At 39.4% G+C, this 24,788-nt stretch overlaps 1 protein-coding gene across 4 annotated transcripts; it reads left to right on the top strand.

Moving 5' to 3' along the window:
• The first annotated feature begins 1,365 nt into the window (after positions 1-1,365).
• Rsrc2 (arginine and serine rich coiled-coil 2) lies at positions 1,366-21,983 on the top strand. Of its 4 annotated transcripts, none has more exons than XM_038345454.1 (12): positions 1,371-1,509; positions 5,184-5,276; positions 5,667-5,823; positions 6,714-6,757; positions 7,526-7,603; positions 9,154-9,366; positions 11,502-11,705; positions 14,177-14,299; positions 17,370-17,449; positions 19,052-19,281; positions 19,721-19,810; positions 21,347-21,983. In XM_038345454.1, exons 5-12 carry the CDS (start codon positions 7,596-7,598, stop codon positions 21,524-21,526), a joined length of 1,128 nt encoding a protein of 375 aa, XP_038201382.1. In that variant the 5' UTR covers positions 1,371-1,509; positions 5,184-5,276; positions 5,667-5,823; positions 6,714-6,757; positions 7,526-7,595; the 3' UTR covers positions 21,527-21,983. The 4 variants fall into 4 exon arrangements, with proteins under 4 accessions (XP_038201380.1, XP_038201379.1, XP_038201382.1 ...); XM_038345453.1 differs by having other exon boundaries at positions 1,372-1,509; positions 19,049-19,281; XM_038345452.1 differs by lacking the exons at positions 5,184-5,276; positions 7,526-7,603 and having other exon boundaries at positions 1,366-1,509; positions 9,176-9,366.
• Positions 21,984-24,788: the final 2,805 nt, after the last annotated feature.

Raw genomic sequence — 24,788 nt, 5'->3', positions numbered from 1 at the left:
AAAATAAAGGTAGAGGCAGGATGATTCAAGGTTAAAGAAAGGTCAGCCTCGCCGGGTGGTGGTGGCACATACCTTTAATCCCAGAAGAATGAAGTTCTTTAATGAAGTGCTAATCAAAGAACAAAAATTAGTATCAATATATTAAAACTTCGAACTGGACAGTGGTGGTACACACCTTTAATCCCAACACTTGGGAGGCAGAGGCAGGCGGATCTCTGAGTTCGAGGCCAGCCTGGTCTACAGGAGCTAGTTCCAGGACAGGCTCTAGAAACTACAGGGAAACCCTGTCTCGAAAAAAAACAAAAACAAAAAACCAACCAAACAAACAAACAAAAAGGTCAGCCTCACTACAAAATGAGTCCTAGGCCAGCCTAGGATGTGAGAAAACCTATCTTGTAAAAATGCTGGCGGGGCAGTGGTGGCGTGAGTTTCTTTGTGAATTCGAAGCAAGCCTGGTCTACAGAGTTCCAGGACAGTCAGGACTGTTTCACCGAGAAACCATTCCTCGACAAGACAATAAAAAAAAAAGACTTGTTTGAGAAAAGAGGTTAACGACGGGAAACCAACTATGTAAGGTCAAGGAGAACAGTGATTGCAGTCACTGGGAAGAGTGCAACAGCGTGCAAAAGCTCTGAGACGGGAGAATTTAGGCAGCTACAGAGCCACATCCACATCAAAAGTATTAGGCGGTGGGAGACGGGTAGGTCGTTAAGACTCAATTTTCTTTTTAATACAAGGAAGCGAACTATGCAAACGGGAAATAAGCACAGACTTTTGGCATCATTGACTGCGGGAGGAAAACAGATGAATCAATATAATGAACGACATAAAACACAGCCAATGAAGCTATCACGAACGCTCGGAGAGCCAGCCACCTAGAATCGCCGCCAACAACCTGCCAGCATCTAGAGGGCGAAAGGCCCGAAATGGATTGAAACCCCTTATGTTTTCACCTTACACGACTCCCGCTTCCTACAGCAGCGCGGTTGATCCTTGTCACCTGCAGCTGAAGACACTAAAAAACACTCTCAAATATTTCACACTTCTTCCTGACTCACACAACCACTCCAATTCACTTTAGGTTCCATGACACTACTTTAAATTGGCGGGAGATTCCCGCGCCCAACCCCTTCTACGGAGGCTGCAGCAGGCCAAAATTTTTTCACACTCGAAACAGGAAACCGCCCCACCCTAGATCAAATTGAATCCCAGCTGCGAGGGATTCTTTCCCCGGAGTAATCTTGGCCCCACCCATTTCGTTGCCTTTACGCCACGCCCTTGGAAGGACTAACCAATCACCATCTCGAACAGCGTTGTTATAGAAACTCTTATCACCACCCCCTTTTTCTCCCAGCAAGCTGAGCGCCGTGCCAGGCCTCATCCCTTTTGTGCCATCCGGGTCTCTCGCGCTAGGGATCTAGTCTGTGGCGAAGCTTCGGGGCGGCCAGTACTGTTGAACGCGTCCAGCAGAGGCGCCGCCTTTGCGGCCGGGACTCAAAAACAATGGCGGTAGGTACTGACTCGAGCGTGAAGCCAGGGCTGGTTTTTTTGTTCCTTTACACAGAGTGACCAGCTCTCGGAGCTGTTGTCCGTGCTTGTGTGTGGACAAAATGGCGCCGCGGCCGCTTTCTGCGCTCGCCATCATGGCTTCCTGCTGCAGGGAGGGGGAGGTAAGGCGGTGTGGATGGGGGTGGGGAGCCGCAGGGAATGGCTCTTTTTTCCAGAACTTTCCTCATCACTTCCCTCACCACACGTTTTTAGAAGCCCACTGAACTGTGGGATTCATCTCGTTGCTCCACACTTAAGTGATATGTTTTGGGCCTTGATCGGGCTTCAGAGTTTATGCTTCCATGGAGAAAAGCGACTGGAAAAAAAAAAGACCAGAAGTCGTCTCTCGAAAGTATCGGGTCAAAAAGGCAGTCTGTTTAAGGGACCATGTATGAGGAAACAGTCTAATCCTTTTGGGCGAACCCTTAGTGAGGTGGGGTACTTTGATTTTGCTTAGTGTTTGTCGGTGTAAACCTTCTCGGTTGGAGTTGGGATTGTTTTAAAGAGTAAAAATAGGTCTAATTATCCAGTTCTATTCCCTTATACTTGTGCTTCATAGCGACTCGTGTTACTATTGAGTCCCCTTTCTTGACCCATATAAAAACCGTACCTAAGCCGGGCGGTGGTGGCACACGCCTTTAGTCCCAGCACTCGGGAGACAGAGGCAGGTGGATCTCTGAGTTGGAGACCATCCTGGTCTACAGAGCGAGTACCAGGACAGCCAGGGCTGTTAACACAGTGAAACCGTGTTTCTAAAAACTGAAAACAACAACAACCAAAAAAATAACATTAAAAACCGTATCTAAGTGACCATTTTGAACAGGAAGCCTGTCCTGGATATACTATGCCCGTTTTTAATGAATCATACTATCCTGTGATTGTTTTGTTTCTAGTTACAGACAGAAAATACTCTTCTGAGCAGTATGTATTCTCTTTCAGGGACTGAAAGGTTTTAACTTCTTGTTGTAGACAAGGACTGCTCTTCCTGATACTTGGAATATTTGAAATTAGAACACTACAAATAGTTTTCTGCAGCTAACTACCCTTTATATCTAGTTGAATTTCAGATAATTTTTGTGGAATTTCAACGGCAGTTAAGCATTTTTAAATTGTGGGACAAATAACTTTTGAATTGTGTCTCGGCCTCTTATTGTATTTCAAGTAAAGAGTAGTGTTTTTCTTGTGTTGTGATATTTTAAGGGAAATAAATTCAAATACTTGGTTTCTGCAGTGTCCTCCACTATAAAGACAATCCCCTCGGGAACTGCCCTAGAATGAAGTCTGATGCATACCTTCCTTTGTGCTAGGAAAGGATTTGTGTGCTGTGCTTCAGTTATCTGGGGTTTTCAAGATTGTAGGAAATGGGTGACTTTCTAAGAGACCTGGTGACTAAATAGAAGGCAGTTTAAAAGCAGTGTTATGTGTGGATTTCTGCTAAACTGAAGTAAAGCTGAGGAATTTTGCTAGTTAAACTTTCTACTGTTGTATTGTAAATATCCTTAGGAAAATAAAATACGTGTTTTTGTCACATGCCTAACTAATACATGTGTGATGGGTGAGATGGGTTTTATTCTGCAGTGTGTTTTGCATATGAAAGTTCCTCTTGCCAGGCTTCTACACCTTTTGCAAAATAGACATTAATGGACTAAATGCTGTATATTTCTGTAGTTCTCGGCTCTCGTATTGGTTCTCAGGAAAAGTGAATGTGACTTACATGGCTGTTAACAGCTGGGGAGCTGCAGCAGGATATTGAGAATTCTTAAGGGCAACCGTGAACACATAGCAGGCATCATCTCAAAGCTTGTGGGGGATGCCTGTAATTTATGTCTGAAGTACTTTTTAAATTGAGGTAATGTATCTTAGGTCAATCTGAGATTATTATCTTTAAGGATAGTGAGAACAAGAATGAAAGAAAATGTGTTTTAAATCATCGTTGATTGTATAATAGAGCAATATGATTATTAGTAGGTAGCAAAGGCAGGGGGATTACAGTATTTTATGGGAGTAGGCTAATGTTTCTGGGTAGCAGCTGTAAAGTAAGATTGACCTTGATTCTTAGGCCTTTTCAGCACGAAGTTGTTCAGGTCTTGGAAAAAGAGTATGGGATACTGGAATGAGAAATCCCTTGTAGCTGGTTGTTTCCTTTCTGTTACTTTTCCTCTTGAGGTACAAATGGTACTTTAACACATAGTTTATGCATTTGACCTCCAATTATAAGTTTGTCCTTCTAATTATGTGTATTTAGTTGCTGAGCCATCGTTCCAGCCCCCAAATCTGTCCTTTTCAGAGTCTGGTATTGGTTTTGACCCAAATTTGTACTCCAGTAAAATAATACACTTCCTTTATTTTGGTACTTGTTTTCTGGACTAATTTTCCCTCTGAAGTCATAAGTCAGATTGGTAAACACTTGGAGGAAAGGATCAGCTTGTAAAAAAAAATACTTTTGATTTTATGGGTGATGCATAACCTTTCATATTTTTTGCTTGTTTTACCAAATTTTTAAATGTAAAAAAATTAATATAATGGGCAGAGGCAGGAGTTTGAGGCCAGTCAGGGCTACACAGAGATAGATACATTGTCTCAAAAAGAAAGAAAAGTATACAAGATTGTGCAGAAAAATAATGTTTGCCAGCTCCTGTCCTGAGGCATATGTTCACCAGATGAGCAGGTTCATTTTCCTTGCCTGCTGCAGTCAGATACCTACCGCTCCACTGCTTATGGTTCAGATCTGCTTGTTTCTAGTGCCTCTTATCGAATTCAACCAAATGTTGGGCTTGATGGCATGTTTCGGGAATTTCAACTTCAGGGCTTCTCTTGCCTGTGAAATGTCATCTCAAAATCAAGTTCAGTTCAAGGGAATTCTCGGGCTTTAGTGTGTCCTTGAAAATAAGATACTTTCAATTAGTCCAGCTTAAATCAGTTCATCAATTTCTCTTTTTTTTGTTTGTTTGTTTGTTTGTGCTTGTTTGCCTGTCCTTTGCCTCCATCCCGGACAGGGTTTTTCTCTGGTCCTGGCGGTCCTGGAACTCAGAGATCCACCACATACCTCTGTCTCTCAAGTGCTGAATGGAATTAAAGTGTGCCGCCACCACCAGGCAGTACTTTTCTTTTTAATTAAAATGTCCTAGTGTTCTTGCATGAGTACTGTTATGCCTCATTCCCACCCTTCTGCAGGAATTCTGTGGTGAGATTATTTGGATCACACAGTTCTCAAAAACAGGGTTGGTGGTGGTTGGAAATTTTTTTCCCAGCACTGGTGATTTAAGACAGAACGTCACACTTGGAGCAAACGCTTCTACTACTGACCTACATCTTCAACCAGAAATAATTTTAGTGAGGAGATACAACTGAAATTCATATCTTGAGCATTTATTCATGGGTGTCTTTGCTGGTTGCTGTTAGGAGTGCAAACTAGAAAATGAATAGAAATTGAACCCTGGGTAAAGAGTTTTCTGGAAATGTGTGTGTCATGGTTTTCGTTTTAGTTATGTAGCTGCTGGGATTTAGCTCAGTGACAGAATTTGCCTAACAAGCATGAAACCCTGGGTTTACTCCTTAGCACTGCAAGATAAAATTTATATTGTAATATTGCCTATAAAATGCTTTAACATGGAAACGGCTTGATGTTTCCATAGCCCAGAGCATAAATACGGAGAGGCAGAACATGTTTTGCTGTACCTCTGTGCCAAGGGGATATTTTCATTAAAGAAGGTTAATTAGGTTCTCAGGTAAGGTAATTTTCTACTTATTCTTTTATAATCTAGAAAATGCTCCCTATGCTGCTTTATATCTTATAGTTCTAAGTAATTTAAACCTTTTAACAGCTTGTTCTAGATAGCTTTTTAATAATGAACAGGGATTTGATTACTGGCAAGTAAGCACATTTAATTCACACATCTAAAGTTTTATAGTTTAAATATTTATTAGAAATACCAAAAACTAAGTCTTTTATATCTGTTACTTTACTACACATATATCCACTTGGAAATCAGCCGTGTTTGGGTATTGGTTTTCTTTTCTGGTAAAACACAACTGTCTTCATCCCTTGCCCTTTTAAAGACCAAGAGACCTTGGAAATGCAGTTACAAAATTTGATGATTCTTATTTTTAACTTTTAGGCTACTGATACAGAAAGAGACGGACTAGCCCCAGAAAAGACATCCCCGGATAGAGAAAAGAAAAAAGAGCAGTCAGATGTATCTATTTCCCCTAGAACCTCAAAACATCACTATTCAAGGTCACGGTCAAGGTCAAGAGAAAGAAAACGAAAATCAGGTAAGGAATGTGGTATGTTCTGAATGTATTTAACACACTTTAACTTTGTACACTTTGTACTGAGTTGTAGCACCTACAGGAGAGGTTTTTTTTCCTTCCAGCACTAAGGCTAGAGTCCAGTACTTTGCTGAGTAGTCCCTGTCATTTCATTATACCCCAAGCCCTGCAGTGCTACATACAAGGACAGCATGCACTGCATAGTAGTTCCTGGCCAGCCTAGGCCAAATAGGGAGACAGTGTCTCTAAAATCAAAGCAAAATAACTAGTGTTGAAGGCATAACATTTTGCTATTTAAAGAAAGCAGGAGCTGAAGCACAGCTTTAATCCCTGCAGAGGCCGGCGGATCTCTGTGAGTTCAAGGCCAACCTAGTCTACAGCTAGTTTCAGGACAGCCAGAGCTGTTACACAGAGGAACCCTATTTGAGAAAGAAGGCAAGCAAGTAAAGAAGCAGAGCTTGGGTGACTTTAATTGTAGAGTGCCTCGCCTAAGAACCTAACATTGTAAAGTGAGAAACAAAAGAGCGGGTGGTTTAAAAGTTGTGACTGGAGCTCAGTCATCTGTTACTTATATATGTAGATGATTTTTAGAAAGATTTCTTTTTTTAGTGTGTTTAAATCTGTTGGACATTCTAATCACATTAAAACTGAACATTTTCAAGCTGGATGTGACATTGCAGGATGATCAAAAATTAAAGCCATTCTGGAGTACATAAAACCCTACCTCAAAAAAAAAAAAAACAGGAAAAATTCTAGCTAACATTCTTTTGACTATAAATCAGGTCAAATGTAACCCAATCTTATGGTTTATTTTTGGTTTATGTGCACACATACAAATTCATGTATACATATGAATGTGTATTTAGTATGTGGGGTTTTTTGTGTGTTCACAGATAATGAAGGAAGAAAACACAGGAGCCGGAGCAGGAGCAAAGAGGTAATTAACACTTTGTAGTGAATAGGTACTTTAAAATTCTTGTAAAGTGTCTGGTAGAAATGTTTGTGTGACTGTTTGCCATTGTCCAGGTAAGTACCAAAGCTTGAAATTTAAAAGGTTAACTGGGTTTTAAAATAAGCATGATTTGGATTCAACATTTTTCAAGGAGGTAGTTGTTTATATAAAAAGTGCCTTCAAAATCTATTAACTTTTATTATATTGTGAAAATATTCACAATAAAAATATCATATGAAGAATAAGCTGGATTTTTAGGCCTGTGATACAGAGCTTCCATTAATCTGAGGTCCCAGGTCTCCTTATCCTCGACAACTGCTCAGGATTTCAGTCATCTTTATTGATACCGTATTTCTGGGCTGCTTTTTCCTCATTGAAAGTACTGAGTTTCCTTTCTTTTCTTTAGTGAAGCTAGACCTATGAACCTTATACTATTGTAGCAAAAATGTGAGGGACAGTTGGAGAGGTGACATTTACAGTAAAGCCTTAGGAAAACAAAGGCAGCAGCTGTACTACATAGGAGTTAGCTTGCCTCACCCACCTAAGAAGTTGAGCTACCCAAGAAGAGATTAGCAGTGAGAAAGGAAAAAGAGCCTCAGGGGGCTGGGCAAGGGACTCTTGAAACAAATATGGGCAGGGACTTCACCTCTTCCCCTAATGGAAGCTCTGTTACATTAATTTAGGAGAGTTTTTGTGAAAATGACTATTTTGTTTAGCTCACATGATAACATTTCTATAATAAATCATACTCAGCGTGCTAATGCGCGAAGAGACTGAACTGAAGACGCTGCAGACTCAGATAGCAAAATAATAAGCCTACTTCATGATAAGGTAACTATTAGTCATTCAAACTCCTATTTCCCTTAAATATATCTTAAATCACTTAAGGGTTTTAATGTTTTATAAAATTAATAGTAATGTTATGTTTGAAAACTGGTTTTACACTCTTAAAGTTTCTGGAAATTTAACCATTTAAAGCTTTTCTAGTCTGCTACTATATGGCAAAGTTAAGAAAGTTCTGAGGTCATATTATAGAGAACTGGTCATGAAACTAAGGTTTAGCTTGTGTCTCCAGGTCTCTCTTTTTCCTGCAAAATAAAAGTCACTATGATCATTTTCAGATATAGCATTGTGCATGTTCCATTGACTCCACTTTTTTGACTTTGTATTTAAAGTTAACCTCTAGTCAAAAGAAATATGCTTTGACCTATTGTGGGAACTATCCATGTTGTTACAGTGGAGAAGTGGTGGCCTGAGCAGCAATGGATGGGTCCGGGCCCAGTTGAGTTGCAACTTTGTGTTTTCACCTTTTGTTTATATGAAATAGGAAATAAGCTTAGAGGATCTGGGTTTCTCTTAGATTTAAGTTTAATTACTCTGAGTAATGTGGGATTTAAGCTTTAATACAAAGTGTACTTCACAAGTTTGGGTTGGGAGATACATAATACTTCCAAGTTTGACATTGAGTGGTTGAGATTTACTCATACACTTAAGTTCACAGTATATATTTTATGATGACATAGGAATTGTTACCCCTGGTTTACTTTTTGTTGTTGTTGTTCTCAATTAAAAATGGTAGATAACTATTTTTGACCCTAGGTTCATACAATTTAATAAAGCTGTAAGCCTGTTGGGGTTGATGCAAACAGATAGACATTGAAAGATAAAGTCTCTTGGAGAGAATATGGGAAGAAATATGGTTGGTTAAAGGGGAACATTGCTGTTCTGCAAATTTGAAATAGCGGGAAGTATTACCTTTTTGTTAAAATATACTTTGCTGCTTCATTTGAAGTGCATTTAGTGAAACGTTGCTTTCTGTTTTTACCTATTAGCTCCTTGCTTGTTTCTCTTTTTGATATTACTGGGGATTACTAAGACTCTAAGTATGCCAGCTCTGCTGAGCTGTTGTGTCTCTTTTCCATTGTTTTCTATTTGTTTTGTGGTTAGGAGGTGGGAGGTAGTTTTTTCTTTTGAGACGGGGTTTTCTCTATAGTCCAAGCTGGTTTCCAACTCAGATGTTCCGTGCTCTGGCTCCCTAGTGCTGGCATTAAAGGTGTATGTCACTGCACCTGACCCTATTTTTTAAACTTAATAATCTGTGGGATTTAGAATGGGTTTTGTTAATTTTTTTAAGTGAGGATTCCACTTGAACTATGGCTTTTCTGTATGTTTTCTAAATCATTGTTTTTAAAGTACTTAGAGAACAAACTGAAGTTTTGTGTCTTAATTAGAAAATTGTAATTACATATGCAACATTTGGGTGATATGAAGCTAGATAAAATTGTTTGCCACACGTTCCTAAGGTTACTAATGTTGCATCACAACATTTTTGTTTACTGTTACCCATACTAACTCTTTTTGTTGCACTATTTTCCTGAAAGAACCAACTTCTTGTTAAAACAGGCAAGAAGACATGAATCCAAAGATAAGTCCTCTAAGAGACATAAGTCTGAGGAGCACAATGATAAAGAACATTCTTCTGACAAAGGAAGAGAGCGATTAAATTCATCTGAAAATGGTGAGGACAGACACAAACGCAAAGAAAGGAAGTCATCACGAGGCAGAAGTCACTCAAGATCTAGGTCTCGTGAAAGGTAACTAATTTGGGTATTATAGTCTGGTGCCTTCCAGTATCTTTAACTTGTAGGTTAAGGTTATTCCTAGCCCAACCTTACATACACATAATCTTAAATAGGATACTAATCATATCTTAACTATCTTAATGTAGCTAGTAACTAAAGACTTTTAGAACCTTAGAGTATACCTCAGTAGTAGAAAATTGTCATGTCTAGAGCCCTGGGAATCAATCCACAGCACTGGAAAGATGGTTACCACATTTAATTTGTGGCTCTGGATGACCTTTAACCTTTTCTTTTGTGTTGAAAAGGTTACATTGTAGGGGCTGGAGAAGTGGCTCCTGTGGTTAAAAGCCCTGGCTGCTCTTCCAAAGGGTCAGGGCTCCATTCCCAGTACCCACGTGGCAGTTCACAATGGCTCCCACACCCTCATACAGAAGTACATGCAAAACCACAATGTACATTGAATAAAGAAAAATTTTTTAAGGTTGAATTGTTAAACTGTATTAAGCCAAAGACTTTGTAAGATTTGTGAGGGTTGGGTTTTTTTTTTTTTTTTTTTTTTTTTTGGTGGCTGGAGCTTGGAGGTAGAATAGTCGAGATTGGATTTCTCTGTATTGACATTTACTTTAAAGTTTCTTACTTTTTGAATCAAGACTTACTCTGTAACTGACTCACTGTATGGCTTCCATTGCCCACAAACTTTTGACTGTATTCGGCTCAGTCAAGCTAGCCTTAAAAGGTATGCTCCACCACTAGGCAGTTGTCTCCCAGTGTTCCTTTACAGTACTGGGATTGTTGGCATACAAACAACACTACACTGGACTAGTTAAAAACTTTTGTTGTGCTTGACTCAACATCGCATTATAATAGTCACAATAAAACAACTTTTGGAAAATAGAGTCATGATCCAAATTGGGTGGGTGGTTTGTTTGTTTTTCAAGATAGGGTTTCTCTGTAGCGTTGGAGCCTGTACTCAAACTTACTCTGTAGACCAGGCTGGCCCCAAACTCGAAGAGATACTCCTCTGCCTCCAGGGTGCTGGGATTAAAGGCGCATGCTACCACTGCCCGGCGTTGTTTTAATGTGTATGGGTGTTTAGCCTTTATGTGTGTATGTATCTCGTGTGTGACTGGAACCTATGGAGACTGGAAGAGCATTGTATTGCCTGAAACTGTTATGTGCGGGGTGTTGGAATCTTCTACAAGAGAACTGAGCCATTTCTCCGGCTCCAGTGTGGGGGTTTGTTTGTTTTTGAGGAGCTGGTGTTTGAAATCAGGGTCAGTTACAATAAGCTTTGACAAACTTTTGTTTTAAAATGTTATAGTTTGCTTTGACCTGTTTGTTGTGTTGTATTTTTAATGACAACAGGAGCAACTGGGTCATTGACAGCCAGTGCATATGCGCTGTTGTAGTTTTCATGTTCCCAGTTCAATATTTTTAGTGATAAATGCCAGTTTTGCCAAATGTGGCATGAAATTTTATTTAAGTTAAGCCAAAGCTGAGAGGTTGGTAAGAATGACCGTTTGCACGCTGGAGTCAGAGTCTTGTTAGTTCAGCATGTGATTTGTACTTTTATAACAGATTAACATTAAAGTGAATCCAACTACAGCAGAGATTTTTTTCCCCTAATTCAGATGTTGGTCCAACCAAAAGTAGCTTCCAAAATGACTGGGGGTAAAGAAACCCCTTTTCCTATCCTATAAGCAGTGCAAATTTGTTTAGGTTTTTTGTTTTGTTTTGCTGTCTTGATTGTTTTGCTTGTTTTGGTTAGTCACTTTATAAGGTATACAGTATCAAAGACAATTATGTTCTTGGTGTGGTTACATTTGTCTACAATCTCAGCAATCAGGAATTAAGTAGGAGTTTAAGTTTAAGGTCTGCCTGGGATATGTAGTAAGACCTGTCCTTAAAAAGGGAGACAACTGAGGCTGGAACAATAGCTCAGGTTAAGAGCAGTGGTTGCTCTTCCAGAGGTTTTGAGTTTAATTCCCAGTAGCCACATGATGGCTCACAAGCATCTGTAATGAAATCTGGTGCCCTCTTATAGTCTGCAGGGATACATGCAGACAGAATTCTGTGTACATGATAAATAAACCTTAAAGGGAAAAGAAGAACAACGAGCAATTAAAAGTTATGCACTTGAATTTCAGGCGCCATCGAAGTAGAAGCAGGGAGAGGAAGAAGTCTCGGTCCAGGAGTAGGGATCGAAAAAAGTCTCGATCCAGAAGCAGAGACAGGAAGAAGTCAAGATCTAGAAGCCGGGATAGAAAACGAAGGATTAGAACACGTTCCCGATCAAGATCCAGACACAGGCATAGGACTAGAAGCAGGAGCAGATCAAGGAGTCGAAGTCGGTAAGTGTTCATTCTCTAGAATAAAGTAGAGCCTGCTCTTCACTATTGATCTTTTTTTCAGGAGTACAACGCAAATTATTTGCTAATTGATCTAAAATATTTTTAATCATTATCTCATCAGTAAAAATAAATGTAGAGTTAGGGGCGTGGGTGTGTCTGTGCTTTAGTATTCTTTGTGGGTTCTGTGTCCTGCACAACAGGGAAGAATTTCTATATAAACATTCATACACAGTGTATGATCTGAAGGTGTTAGTAACCTAAGTTTATTATGATTTTTCTGTTTGGTTTGGTTTTGGGTTTTGAGGGTTTTTTGAGAAAGATTATCTGTGTAACTTTGAAAGGCATTTGACAGCACATCCATCAGTTGTGTTTTCTTTTTTATCACATTTAATACTGAATACTATTGGATCATTTGGGTTTTGTGTCTCCTAATTTACCTGTTTGATGTATTTGATTGTTTTGCCTGCATGAATGGTACATGGGATCAAAAGAGGACCATCATATCCCTTGGAACTAGAGTTATGGGTGATTGTGGACCAAATCCAGATCCTTTGCAAGAGTGGCATAGCAAGTGTTCTTATCCATTGAGGTCATTTCTAGCTACTGGAGTATGCGTGTGTGTTGCACACTTGAAAAGGGGGGTATCGGTGTCCTTATTGTTCTTCAAGTTATTTTTTGTTACACAGAATGTTAGGGTAACATTCAAGCTTCTGGGATCTTCCTGTCCCACAGTCACAAATGCTAGAGTTATAGCCATGCCCAGCTTTTTTCATGAGTAGTAGAAGTTTGAATTCGGATGCTCTTTGATTCATAGTGAATACTGTTTGCCACTGAGCCAGCTTCCTTCATTTTTAATGTATTTATCATTATTTACTCTTTGAGTCTCCCTGTAGCCCTTGCCTTCCCATGGTTTCTGGAATTAGAAATTTGTTTGTGTGTGTGTGTGTGTGTGTGTGTGTGTGTGTGTGTGTGTGTTTTGTTGTTGCTTTGTCTTATTTTTTGGAAAGGGTTTCCTTTCTATGTAGTTCTTAGCTCTTAGCCTTGGCTGTCCTGAAGTTCTTTTTGTATGCCGGGCTGGTCTTAATTAAGCTCATAGAAATCATCCGGCCACTCTTCCCAAGTACTGGATTTTTTTTTAATGCAATGTTTGTTTTTGTAGTTTGTGTTCATTCCAATTGCCTTTCAAGCAGTTAGTTCACTTTGTTTGTTACATGTCCAGGTCAGTGACCCTCTCTCCCTTATTTTTTTAAGATTTGTTTCGTGCGTGGGTGTGTGTTTCTCTTATATGAAGATGTCAGCAGATGGTGGGGTCTCTTCAAACACCATGACCAGCAGGTTGTCCATTTGCGAGGGGCAAGAAGTCAGTCCAGTTCAGCATAGCTCAGTAGCTGGTTTAGGGTCAAATTTGGAGGGTCTAAAACCCAGTAGTTTATTTGAGGCATATTTAAGCATAGCACAGTTTGAGGAAAAGAATGTTTCCTGGTGATAATTAACACAATCGATGTACACAGCAAAGCTTAAGAAATGGTTATGTTGAAACTCTCATAAGTGACATCTTCATGAAAATAGGTTCTATAGATTAAAGAAGCAAACTCATAGTAAACAGTGAAGGGTATGTAGGAGGGATAGTGCTTTGCTTAGCTGAGATAAATAGGCTCAAGGTAAGGGTCTGGGGATGTTTGTGTTGCCTGGCCATATAGATGGCCCAGAAGTCACCAGGGTATTAACCATGTCTGTTCTTAGCCTTCTGCGTGGAAAATGTATGGTTCCTGGGAGGCACAGTCTTGTGTGTTTAACATTCCTGCTTTCCCTCCTTATCATTGAGCACATGAACCTATGTTACATACTTCTTCCACATGGAGGCCAGAAGAGGGCATTAGATTCCTTTATCTGGGGTTACATACAGTACAAGTACTTGTGAGCCATCCAACATGCATGTTTGGAACTGAACTTCAATCCCCCTAAAGAACAGCAGGTGCTCTTAACCGCTGAGTGATCTCCGGACCCATCAGATGATATTTTTTTTTTCTGTTACATGTTCTTATTTTAGCAGTTAATAACTATTATCTGAAACATTAAAATTCAACTTAAAATAGTAGGAATATTTGAATCCTTATTGTTACATATTAACATGTAGGATGTATTAATTGAGACTAGAAAGGTAGCTGAGAGGTTAAGAGCACTGATTGCTCTTGTTTAACTCCCTGTACTCATGGCTGCTCATACCATATGGAACTCCCATTCCAAGAGGCCTGATGTCCTCTTCTGGCCTTTCACCAGGCATGTAAGTAGTGCACAGGCATACGTGCAGATTTTTGTTAGAAAACCTTTACTCTTTTTTTGTTTTGGTTTTGGATATATTGCTTGCTTGATCTTTGTTAGACTATCTAGAGAAAATTGATAATTATTGATAATTGATATTATTGATAATTCTGTGACTATAATGGGACATAAAATACTGGTTATTTCAGAGATAGAAAGAAGAGAATTGAAAAACCAAGAAGATTTAGCAGAAGCCTAAGCCGGACACCTAGTCCACCTCCCTTCAGAGGTAGAAACACAGCAATGGACGCCCAGGAAGCTTTAGCTAGGAGGTATGTGTATTTTATCATTTAAAGTTGTTGTTGTTGTTGTTGTTTTAAGTAACTGTCAATGGTGTAGACAAATGAATACTTTTAACTCAGAGGATAATCCTTTACCACCAATACCATACCCCCATAAATGCTGTTGTACATTTGTGATACGGAACAATCCAAGTAGGTTTTTAATTTGGGGTTTGTGTCATTAGTTTTTAGTTTGCGCATGTAGGAAGACTGAGAAGTTTTTGCCTTTGTGATTAACTTCTATTTTTACCACCGTCACCCCATGAAAGAAACATAGATTGAAATGTCTTTGTTTGCATTTGAAAACTTTGAGTTTTAAATTGTTCAGGAAACCTAAGTTGTCTTTTACTTTTTTTTCCCCTTATAACAAAACACCTGAACGCTGAGAATTCTGTCACTGGATTATAGTTTTAGTAGATGCACATCATAAGCCAATTTATTATCTTGTAGTGTAGAGAGACTGTTGCGTTTCCGAGGTTTCTATTTGAGTGTTGGGCGGTTGTGTGGCCACATTAGAGCAGGTCGGTGTCAGAAATATGCAGGGGCCAAAGAGCTGCTTCAGGAGGCCAAAAACCAAGCACTTATTTTTTGCATATTCTGAAAGCTATATTTTTGGATTTGGGTTTTTTTTTTTCTTACAAAATTGAGTTTGTATTTTTTTTCATTATAAAAATACAGTTATCACAGTGTAACCTGATGTGCTGCTGCCCTGTGAAGCCAGCCTGGCAGAAACTCCACTGAACAGCAGCAGCAGCAGCAAAGGTGTGAGCTCACCCCGTCTTCATCCGTTCACCTTAGTGAATGGACTTGATTTCGACCTGCAATGGCCCTACACGTGCAAACCATAAATCAATAGTTGGCTTGTTTAGAGCAAGTGTTTAAAAATCTAATAGATAATTGTTTATTAGTTATTTTCCAAGCATTGAAGATACACTCTTTCTTACATACTGGCATCTATTATATTTTCTTTTTAATTGTTCCTAAGGTAAACTTTTAGGATAGATTATGTTTGGTGCATATCTGCAGTCTTTGCACTGAGCAGTAGGAAGATCAGGAGGTCAGAGTTGTTCTTGGCTACATATTTTGAAGGCAGTGTTAGGCTTACATGAGACCCTATTTCCAAAAACCAAAAGAAAAGTTATTACCATCAAGCCGTTTGGTTTAGATTACCAGTGATTTTGTTGTTACAGGTAAAGAAACGATTAAAGTGTACCATACCTTCAATCCCAGTACTCAGGAGACAGGCAGGCAGATTGCTTGAGTTTGAGGCAACTCTGGGCTACATGGAGAGTTTTAGGGCAATAAACTTATTATCAAGGATTATAGGTTGTAAACATTTTTTTGTAAATTTAAGTGCTTGTTAAAACTAATATCTGCTGAGAAAGTAGCTTAGTTGATAAAGTGCTGTCCTAGAATGCATAAGCCCTGAGTTCTTTAGCCCTGCCTGAAGTCAGTTGTGGCAGGTACCTAATCCTAGCATTTGGATAGTAAGTAGAAGCAGAATTGTCTAAGTTTGCCGGGCGGTGGTGGCGCACGCCTTTAATCCCAGCACTCGGGAGGCAGAGGCAGGCGGATCTCTGTGAGTTCGAGGCCAGCCTGGTCTACAAGAGCTAGTTCCAGGACAGGCTCCAAAAAAGCTGCAGAGAAACCCTGTCTCGAAAAACCAAAAAAAAAGAAAAAAGAAAAAAAAGAATTGTCTAAGTTTAAGGTCATTATTACTACCTGAGTTGGAGGCCATCCAAGACTATGAGACAGTCTTTGAAAGGAAAAACTGTAAATGCCTGTTTGGTGTCACTGTAATACATTGCCTGTGTGTCTCAAAACCAGAAGATAACTTTTGCTTGGACTAACTTAATGAGACGTAACATTTCATAGGTTTCTGTTTCAAAAATTGAGTGATACTACTTATTATCTATTATGTAGAAATTTAACCATGGCAATTTAGTATGTAATTAATTCTTTAATTTTTGTTTTGTACTGAAATTTTTATTTCATGTTATCAATTTCCTTGCTAACCATAAATTTCGTGATTTAGTTTGTCCTGTTTAGTAGATTGTAAAGAAGAGTTTTTGCATATCATCTTCTAAACTCAAGGTTATGCTGATCCCTTATTTGAATATAAAATAGACTGTTTTTGTCCAGGTTCTCTACGCAGTGTATTATAAATATTGTTTTATCGCTTAAACATGCACTATAATTTATCTAGCACCAGTATGTGGTTTATAGTCTTTAATTTTGTCTTTGTCTTCATAGCTAGCACTGACAGAAATTGGAGACATTTTGGGTTATTTTTTTGTTGTTGTTTTTAAGGCAGGATAACGCTGGCTTCCCATAATTATGTCAGCCCAGACTGGCCTTGAACTCACTGAGGTCTTGTGTCTTCCAACTGCTGGGGCTAAAGACGTGGTGCTATCCCAGGATCTAGATCATTTGGTTTTTCTACACCGGGTTTTACCAAGTAATTCTGCTTTAGCCTTCTGAGTGATGTTTGTGTTGCCATGGCAACACAAGCATTTGGGGTTGGAGTTAAAGGATACTTGTAAAAATTTTGCTTTGACCAATTCAGAAATTACTTAGGAATAGTCATCATGGCACACACCTGTAATCCCAGTGTTGGTCAGGTAGAGACAGGAGTGTCAGAGTTCAAGGCTAGCAAAAGCTACTTGAGACCCTGTATCAAAAAGAACAAACTCACAGAAGTTTCAAAATATTGTTTATTTTATTATTATTTATATTATCAAATTTAAATATAAAAATTAAATATAAATATCAGGTAGTATCAAAATATTATTTATATTAATATTATTTATATGGCAAAGTTTGCATCCCTGGCTGGTAGCCTGCTGTAGCCCTGCAGTTCAAGGCCAGCACAGACAGCATAAGTCACCTCTCATCTTTCTCAAAACTTTTGAGAATTGTATTGATATACTCATTACTGACTCTAATCTTAGTAGGGGAAATATGATACTCATTAATTTAATGTTTTGTATATAAAATGTTTGTATATACATAAAGGTACATACTGGTTTTACATCAAATTGTTTTACATTGTTTTTGATAGGTTGGAAAGGGCAAAGAAATTACAAGAACAACGAGAAAAGGAAATGGTTGAAAAGCAAAAACAACAAGAAATGGCTGCAGGTATGAATTGTGTGGTGTAAAAAACTTGAAAATTGCAGAAAATTTAATGGGAAAATCACCCTTTATCTTTTATCAAGGCACTGTATAAACATTTTGAATGCTTTCATCTTCTCAAAAACCTTTTTTCTGACCCTGAGTGATTATATACATTTAATTCTGGCACTTGGCAGACAGGTAAGAGGATTTGAGTTCAGGGCCAACCTGGTCTGAATAGTGAGGCACTGTCTCAACAATAACAACAAAAAACTCGTGTGTAGGTGTGTATGATGACTGTTGAGAACAACAAAAAAATGTGTGTGTGCACTCAGATGCCATGTGTAGGTCAGAGGACACTTCTGGAGTCAGTTCTCTCCTCCTCCTATAAACTTTCACAACTGGGGGGCTGGAGAAATGGCTCAGCGGTTAAGAGCACTGACTGCTCTTCCAGAGGACCAGGGTTCAATTCCCAGCACCCACATGGCAGCTCAAAACTGTCTGAGAATCCAGTTCCAGGGGATCTGACACCTTCACACCAATGCACATAAAATAATAATTAAAAAAAAAAAAGATAAATAAATCATAAAAAAATTTAAAAAAAAAAACTTTCACAACTGACTTTCTATAATATTAGCTTAAGAACTTTTAGAGCCAACTATATATGGTGTGCTATACTTAATCTGTAGGCTCCCTGCAAATTCAAAGACAGCCAGAGCAAAACTGTCTGCAAAAACATAAAGTGTAGGAAAAATTTTTATGAGTACTGTATCTTGGCAGGGGATGGTGCCTTGGACCTTTTCTCCTACTACTCAGAAGACAATAAAGGTGATCTGAGTTTGTTACCAACATAGTTTCTATACCAAGTACCAAGCCAGTCAGGCAGGGTTACATAGTAGGAACCTATCTTGTAAGAAAGTGAAGCGTGAGGAGCCAGATCAGTAGTTATCAGCTTTGGGACTCACTCTGTAGACCAGGCTGTCCTTGAACTCAGAGACTTGCCTGCTTCTGCCTCCTCGAGTGCCATGATTAGAGGCATATGCCACCGCCACCTAGCCAAGAATACTTTTTGAAGGTGGCAGCAGCTCTATGTAAACGGAGAGTGCTTGTTCATTTCCCAGCTACCCAGATCTAAATAGTCACACAAAAACTATATTATCACAACACTGCTTGACCGATCAATGACTTAGGCATATTACCTCCTCCTAAGTTTTTCTGAATGTTTTAGTTAAAATTGGTGCTGGGCAAGGTGGCACACACCTTTTTTAATCCCAGCGCTCAGGAGACATAGGCAGGCTGATCTCTGAGTTAGAAGCCAGCCTGGTCTGCAAAGCAGATGCCAGAACAGCCAGTGCTATACAGGGAAACCCTATCTTGAAAAAAACATACACAAAAAAATTGCTACTGGTACCATGGTTCATTTTACTATAATCATGCCTTATTTTCTGTATATTTCTTCAACAGTAATAAACAAATGTCTAATGATAAACACATTAAACATATATTAGCAAATATTTCTTTATTTGGTGGAAATTATCTTTCATTTTTACAAATTCTAAGGTTTTATATACAAATACTTTTATGTGTATTAGCTTATGTCTTAAAATTCATTTGGGTGTTTTTCAGCAGCTGCAGCCACTGGGGGTTCTGTTCTCAATGTTGCTGCTCTGTTGGCGTCAGGAACACAAGTGACTCCTCAAATAGCTATGGCAGCTCAAATGGCAGCCCTGCAAGCTAAAGCCTTGGCAGAGACCGGCATAGCTGTGCCTAGCTACTATAACCCAGCTGCTGTGAATCCAATGAAGTTTGCTGAGCAAGAAAAAAAGAGGAAAATGCTCTGGCAAGGCAAGAAAGAAGGCGTAAGTTTTTGTGTCCTCTCATCATTTCACCATTAGCTGATAATTGCATTAAACAATTTGGAGTGTAAGCTGTCATTTCCAAGAGCCTGTTTATAATGGAGAGAGAGTGTGTATGTGTTCAACTTAGAAAAGAATTGCAGCTCGTTTGCATGATTCTCAGTTGTCCTGTATTGTAATGTTAAAATATTGAATTCGTTTGAACCAAGCTTTTAAAGAAGACCAAATTGTATTTATAAGGTGTGGGCTGCTAAGCAGCTTGATCAAGATGTCTTATGAGCCAGGGATGGTGGTTCATGCTTCTAAGAAGTCCCAGCTCTTGGGAGGATGAGGCAATTCAGTTGGATCGAGAGTTAAAGGACAACCTGGGTTACTGAGTGATATTTATGACATAATAAACTTAAATTGTACTTACTCTAAAATTCAGTGCTTTTTTTCACAGGACAAATCTCAGTCTGCTGAAATATGGGAAAAATTGAATTTTGGAAACAAGGACCAAAATGTCAAATTTAGGAAGTTAATGGGCATTAAGGTGAGTTGTGCCTTAAGGTTGATCCTAACTTGTATTTTCACAGCATCATTGATTTCCAGCTTCAGAGTATATAGGTCATATGTCAGTTCTAAGTACCTAATTGAGAATATCTCTATTCTCCAAGTTAATCCTATAGATATTACTATGCCATAGTCATTCTTACTTTTTTGGCATATCTGTTGATCATACCTTGTGAGGATACCTAGTAGGGCCCTATATTTAAAAATCTAAAACAGGACTGAAGATGTAGCTCAGTTGGTAGACCCTTCGTTTGGTTGTTGTTTTTTTTGTTTGGTTTTGGTTTTTTGTTTGTTTGTTTGTTTTTTTTTTGTTTTTTTTTTTTTGGTTTTTCGAGACAGGGTTTCTCTGTGGCTTTGGAGCCTGTCCTGGAACTAGCTCTTGTAGACCAGGCTGGTCTCGAACTCACAGAGATCCGCCTGCCTCTGCCTCCCGAGTGCTGGGATTAAAGGCGTGCGCCACCACCGCCCGGCTTCGTTTGGTTGTTTTTGTTCTTTGAAACAGGATCTTGGTATATATCCTCACCTGACCATAGTGATAGAGTTCTTGCTTAGCAATCTTTCGTTTTTCAAGACAGGGATTCCCTAACAGTCCTAGCTGTCCTGTAACTAGCTCTAGTAGACCAGGCTTGCCTCGGAAACTCACAGGAAGGCGTGCACCACTACCACCACTACTACCCAGCAATTTTGACCTCTGACTGAAGCCTGTGATCCTAATACTTTGCTATAGAAGCATCCTTTGTGGCTATTGGAGGCAGAGTTTTTCTATAGCCTTGGCTGTCCTGAAACTTGCTCTGTAGACCTGAGTGCTGGGATTAAAGGCATGCGCCACTCCTTCCCAGCTCTTTTGTGGTATTTTGGTGAAAGTTTTAAAGAAGAGAAATGAATTTGCTGGGAAAATACTAATGCTCTTTTAGGTTAAGAGCAATTTGGTGCATTCCTTTAATCTCAGCATTTGGGTAGAAGCAGATAAATCTTTTAATTCCAGTACAGACAAGGCTACAAAGAAACCCTGAAATCCTGTCTCTTAAAACCAAAGAAAAAGAAATGCACAACAATTTTCTGTATATGAGTGCTCTATCTATGTGTACAACTTAATGCCACAAGAGGGCATCAGATCACAGTATAGATGGTTGTGATTCAGTCTTTGGTTGTTGGATGTATGGCATTATGTGCCCAGTCCTGGCACTAATCTTGACCACACCACTAACAGGAAGTTATTTGTAATTACGCTGTATTCCATATATAGAACAGGCCTTTGCACTTAAAAGTATTTTAATAACTTACAGTAGAGGTTACTATTTTATATCTGGGGCTGGAGAGATGGCTTAGCTATTCGAAGCACTTTTTCTCCAAGGGAACTTATTTGATTCTCAGCACCACATGGTAGTTCACAACTGTTGGTAATTTCAGTCCTCGGGGCAACACTTTTCTGGCCTCTGCAAACACTGCATGCACATGGTGTACAGTATATAATATAGATGTTAAAAGTTAAAATAAATTTTTGCATGATATTTAGAGTGAAGATGAAGCTGGCTGTAGCTCAGTTGATGAAGAAAGTTACAAGACTCTGAAGCAACAAGAAGAAGTTTTTCGAAATCTTGATGCTCAGTATGAAATGGCAAGATCACAAACCCACACACAAAGAGGAATGGGTTTGGGTTTCACCTCTTCAATGCGTGGAATGGATACAGTTTGAAAAATATCAATTTGGGACTTTATAGACTTGTTCTGATGTCAGGTCCTTGTTCACCGGACAGCTAGTGTTCTAGCTTGCATGGGTGTTGCATTGACTTTAATTTATTGAAAAATACGATTTTTTTGTAAATATCAGATCAGTGATACTGGTGTTAGTGTTGTAATCAGGTTAAACCCACTTCCATTAAACTTGACAGGACTATAGAAGGACAATATTTTTTAGTTCATGAATTCTACTTTTCAAATATATTAAAGCTTCGGGTGGGATAAAATCTCATACATAGATTTTTCTCGTGTCCGCTGTCTTGTGTACTTTTGTACTTAACCTTGTACAGTTATTTTCATCTCTTGAAACATAAAAGAAATGTTATGTAGATGTTCTTTAGAAGATCTGGCCATTTGGTACATAATCTGCACACACAAGCTGAGCAGTGATAATAAAAATGGTTTTCTCAAAACTGGTGTTGTTACCTGTTTTTGTTTGAGTCTCTTGTATGTAGCATTGAGTTTTACAATTGGAAACTATGGACTGTGTGGGCTTCTTTACAGCACTTGTTTTAGGAGATGGGCGGTATCTCAGTGCACAGACATGTAAGGGGAAGGGGCAAATTTACTAAAAGACGTTTTTCTATTTACAAGGCAGAATTGGTGTGCAGTATTTGAGTATTTTATTCGGGAAATAGGTTAATGCATTAAAGGGATATGAGCACTTCTATATTAATAAAGTGCCTTAAAACAAGTCTGTTGTATACTACTTGGTCATTATCCCTGTCTTATTCAAAAGAAACAGATATTGGAAACCACAACTTTTTCTGGCAGGAGGGTTAAGTGTATCCAGACAGGGTTTCTCTGAGTAACAATCCTGGCTTTTCTGGAGCTCACTTTGTAGACCAGGCTTAAAGTCATGTGCCACCATTGCCTGGCTAGAAACAACTTTGAGGAGCTGAATGGTAGTCCAAACTGATATATGTGTTAATGTAAGGAAGATCCAGTTAGAATGACTTAAGGAGTTGCAGGCAGGAATTATCTTATGCATATTTGCAAGTAGAATTAATTTTGAACTAGATATGCTGACCCAACCTTACCTGAAGGAAACCCAGTCTCAAAAAACTTTCACAAATGGGGCTGGAGAGATGACTCAGTAGAGCTTTTGCTGCTCTTCTAGAAAACTTGGGATTCTGTTCTACTACATGGTAGCTTTCAACTACTTCAGGTTACCTGAATTCTGACAGACACCCTCTTTTAACCATGATCACTGCACACATATGGTACACCAGATCCATGTCTGTCTCTTCTTTTGTGTCTTTATTTTTTCTACTTGCCATTTCTTAATCCTCATGCTTTCCTCCAGCCACAGACGAATAAACTATACAGGACCTGGCTGATGTGGTACACAGCAAAAGGATAAAGGGTTTAGTGTTTAGTTTAAATGAAAATCCTTTCATTCTCCCACACATCCCATTAGCTCTTTTCTGTAGTTTCTAATCACTAACCCAACACCTGTATGCATACTCTGTAAAAACAAAGGTAAACTGAATGTTAGTCAAACTCAGCTGCTCTAAGCTTAACCTAGAGATCCAAGTCCCTAATATGCCCAGCCACACGTTTGTCTGCTATAGCAGTTTCCTTTGTTATTGACGTAACCATTGTGGTAAAGTTATAAAAACCTACAGTGAAACAGAGTCCTGTGATAAAGGAACTATTAGAATTCTCCCTTCCAGGAAGGGAAGGAAGGCTCAGATGCTGCAATGTGAAGATCCCTAGGGAGGCTAGGACAGGAAGATTGCCCCAGGCAACTCCAAAGGACCTGGGGAATGTAGCACAGTTGCTACCTTTGTCTAGCCATGGGCTTGATACCCAGCACCACATTAACCAGGGTATACGATAAGATCTCAAAAGTCTTCTAAGACCATCATTGCAAATAAAACCATTCCCCCAGCTATATTTACTACTTGAAATGCTAAGTGCATAAGACTTTAATGCATTTATGACAGGGTTTCTCTGTATAGCCCTGCCTATCCTAGAACTGTGAACCAGGCTGGCCTCGAACTCAGATATCCACCTTCCTGTGCCTCATGAGTGCTGGAATTAAAGGCATGCACCACTACCGCTCAGCACATTAGATTTTTTTAATTACTCAGCTTTTTCCCCCTTCATTAGCCCACTTCAAAAGGAATCCATTTTCCTTACTTCTGGGAAAAGGACATGTGACTACCTGTGGTACCTATTAGGATATCAAAGCACATGTTGGAATCACAAGTAACTGTACCTGTAACACATTTCAAAGTCCATCCTAGTCTTCCCACCACCTCCCCTCCACTTCATATCTCCCCCACCTCTGGCTAGCTACTTATTCTTCCCCCTCACCCCACCTCAAACAGGATTTCTCTTGTGTCCTGGCTACCCTGGAACTAGCTCTCTACACTAGGATGGCCTTGAACTCACAGAATTAAGTCTGCCTCTGCTTCCCAAGCACTAGGATTAAAGGTGTGCACCACCACTGCCCTCCCCTTATAACCCTGCTATTCTATGTTCGCTCTATGCTCTGCTGCTGCTGGTCTTTCTCTACCTTATTCTCTCTCCCCTCTCTTTGCAGACAGCTCCGGCCATATCAAGTTTGTTAGCCATATTCTGTTCAGGGTACTCTCCCTGCTCTGGACTCCTCCAAATGCTGCTGCTGACTGATCTTTCCCTCATATTCCCAATAAAAAACTTTCCTCTTAACCATGCTACGTGTCCGTCATGTCAGTCAGTTTATACACTAGCAAGACCTTAAAAAAAAAATTGGAAATAAAATTTTGGTGTCGAAGCTACCTGCAAGTCACCCATGTTCAAGTAAGTAATGCCCCAAACCTTTTCCCCAGCGCTGGGGATTAAAGGCATGGACTACCACCACCCAGTTCCAGCTCCACTTTTGACTAATGTGTACAAGGTCCTGAATTTAATACCCAACACCACTAAAAAAGAAGTACATTTTCCACAGGTCTAGTTTCTTCTCTATTACCTGAAGGATAAATTGCCTCAAAGTATCACATCAAAATAAAATCATTCCCAAAACTTTCCCACCATTTATGCTTGGGCAGTGGTGGTACACGCCATTAATCCCCAGCGCTCAGGAGACAGAGGCAGGCAGATCTTTGTGAGATTGTAGGCCAGCCTGGTCTACAGAAAGAGTTCCAGGACAGCCAAAGCTACAAGGAGAAACCCTGTCTTGAAAAACGAACGAGAGAGAAGAAAGAGAAATCCTGGCAACCACATACCAT

Source organism: Arvicola amphibius, chromosome 10, assembly GCF_903992535.2.
Source record: "Arvicola amphibius chromosome 10, mArvAmp1.2, whole genome shotgun sequence".
NCBI lineage: Eukaryota > Metazoa > Chordata > Mammalia > Rodentia > Cricetidae > Arvicola > Arvicola amphibius.
This window is presented reverse-complemented; position numbering and strand designations above follow the sequence as displayed.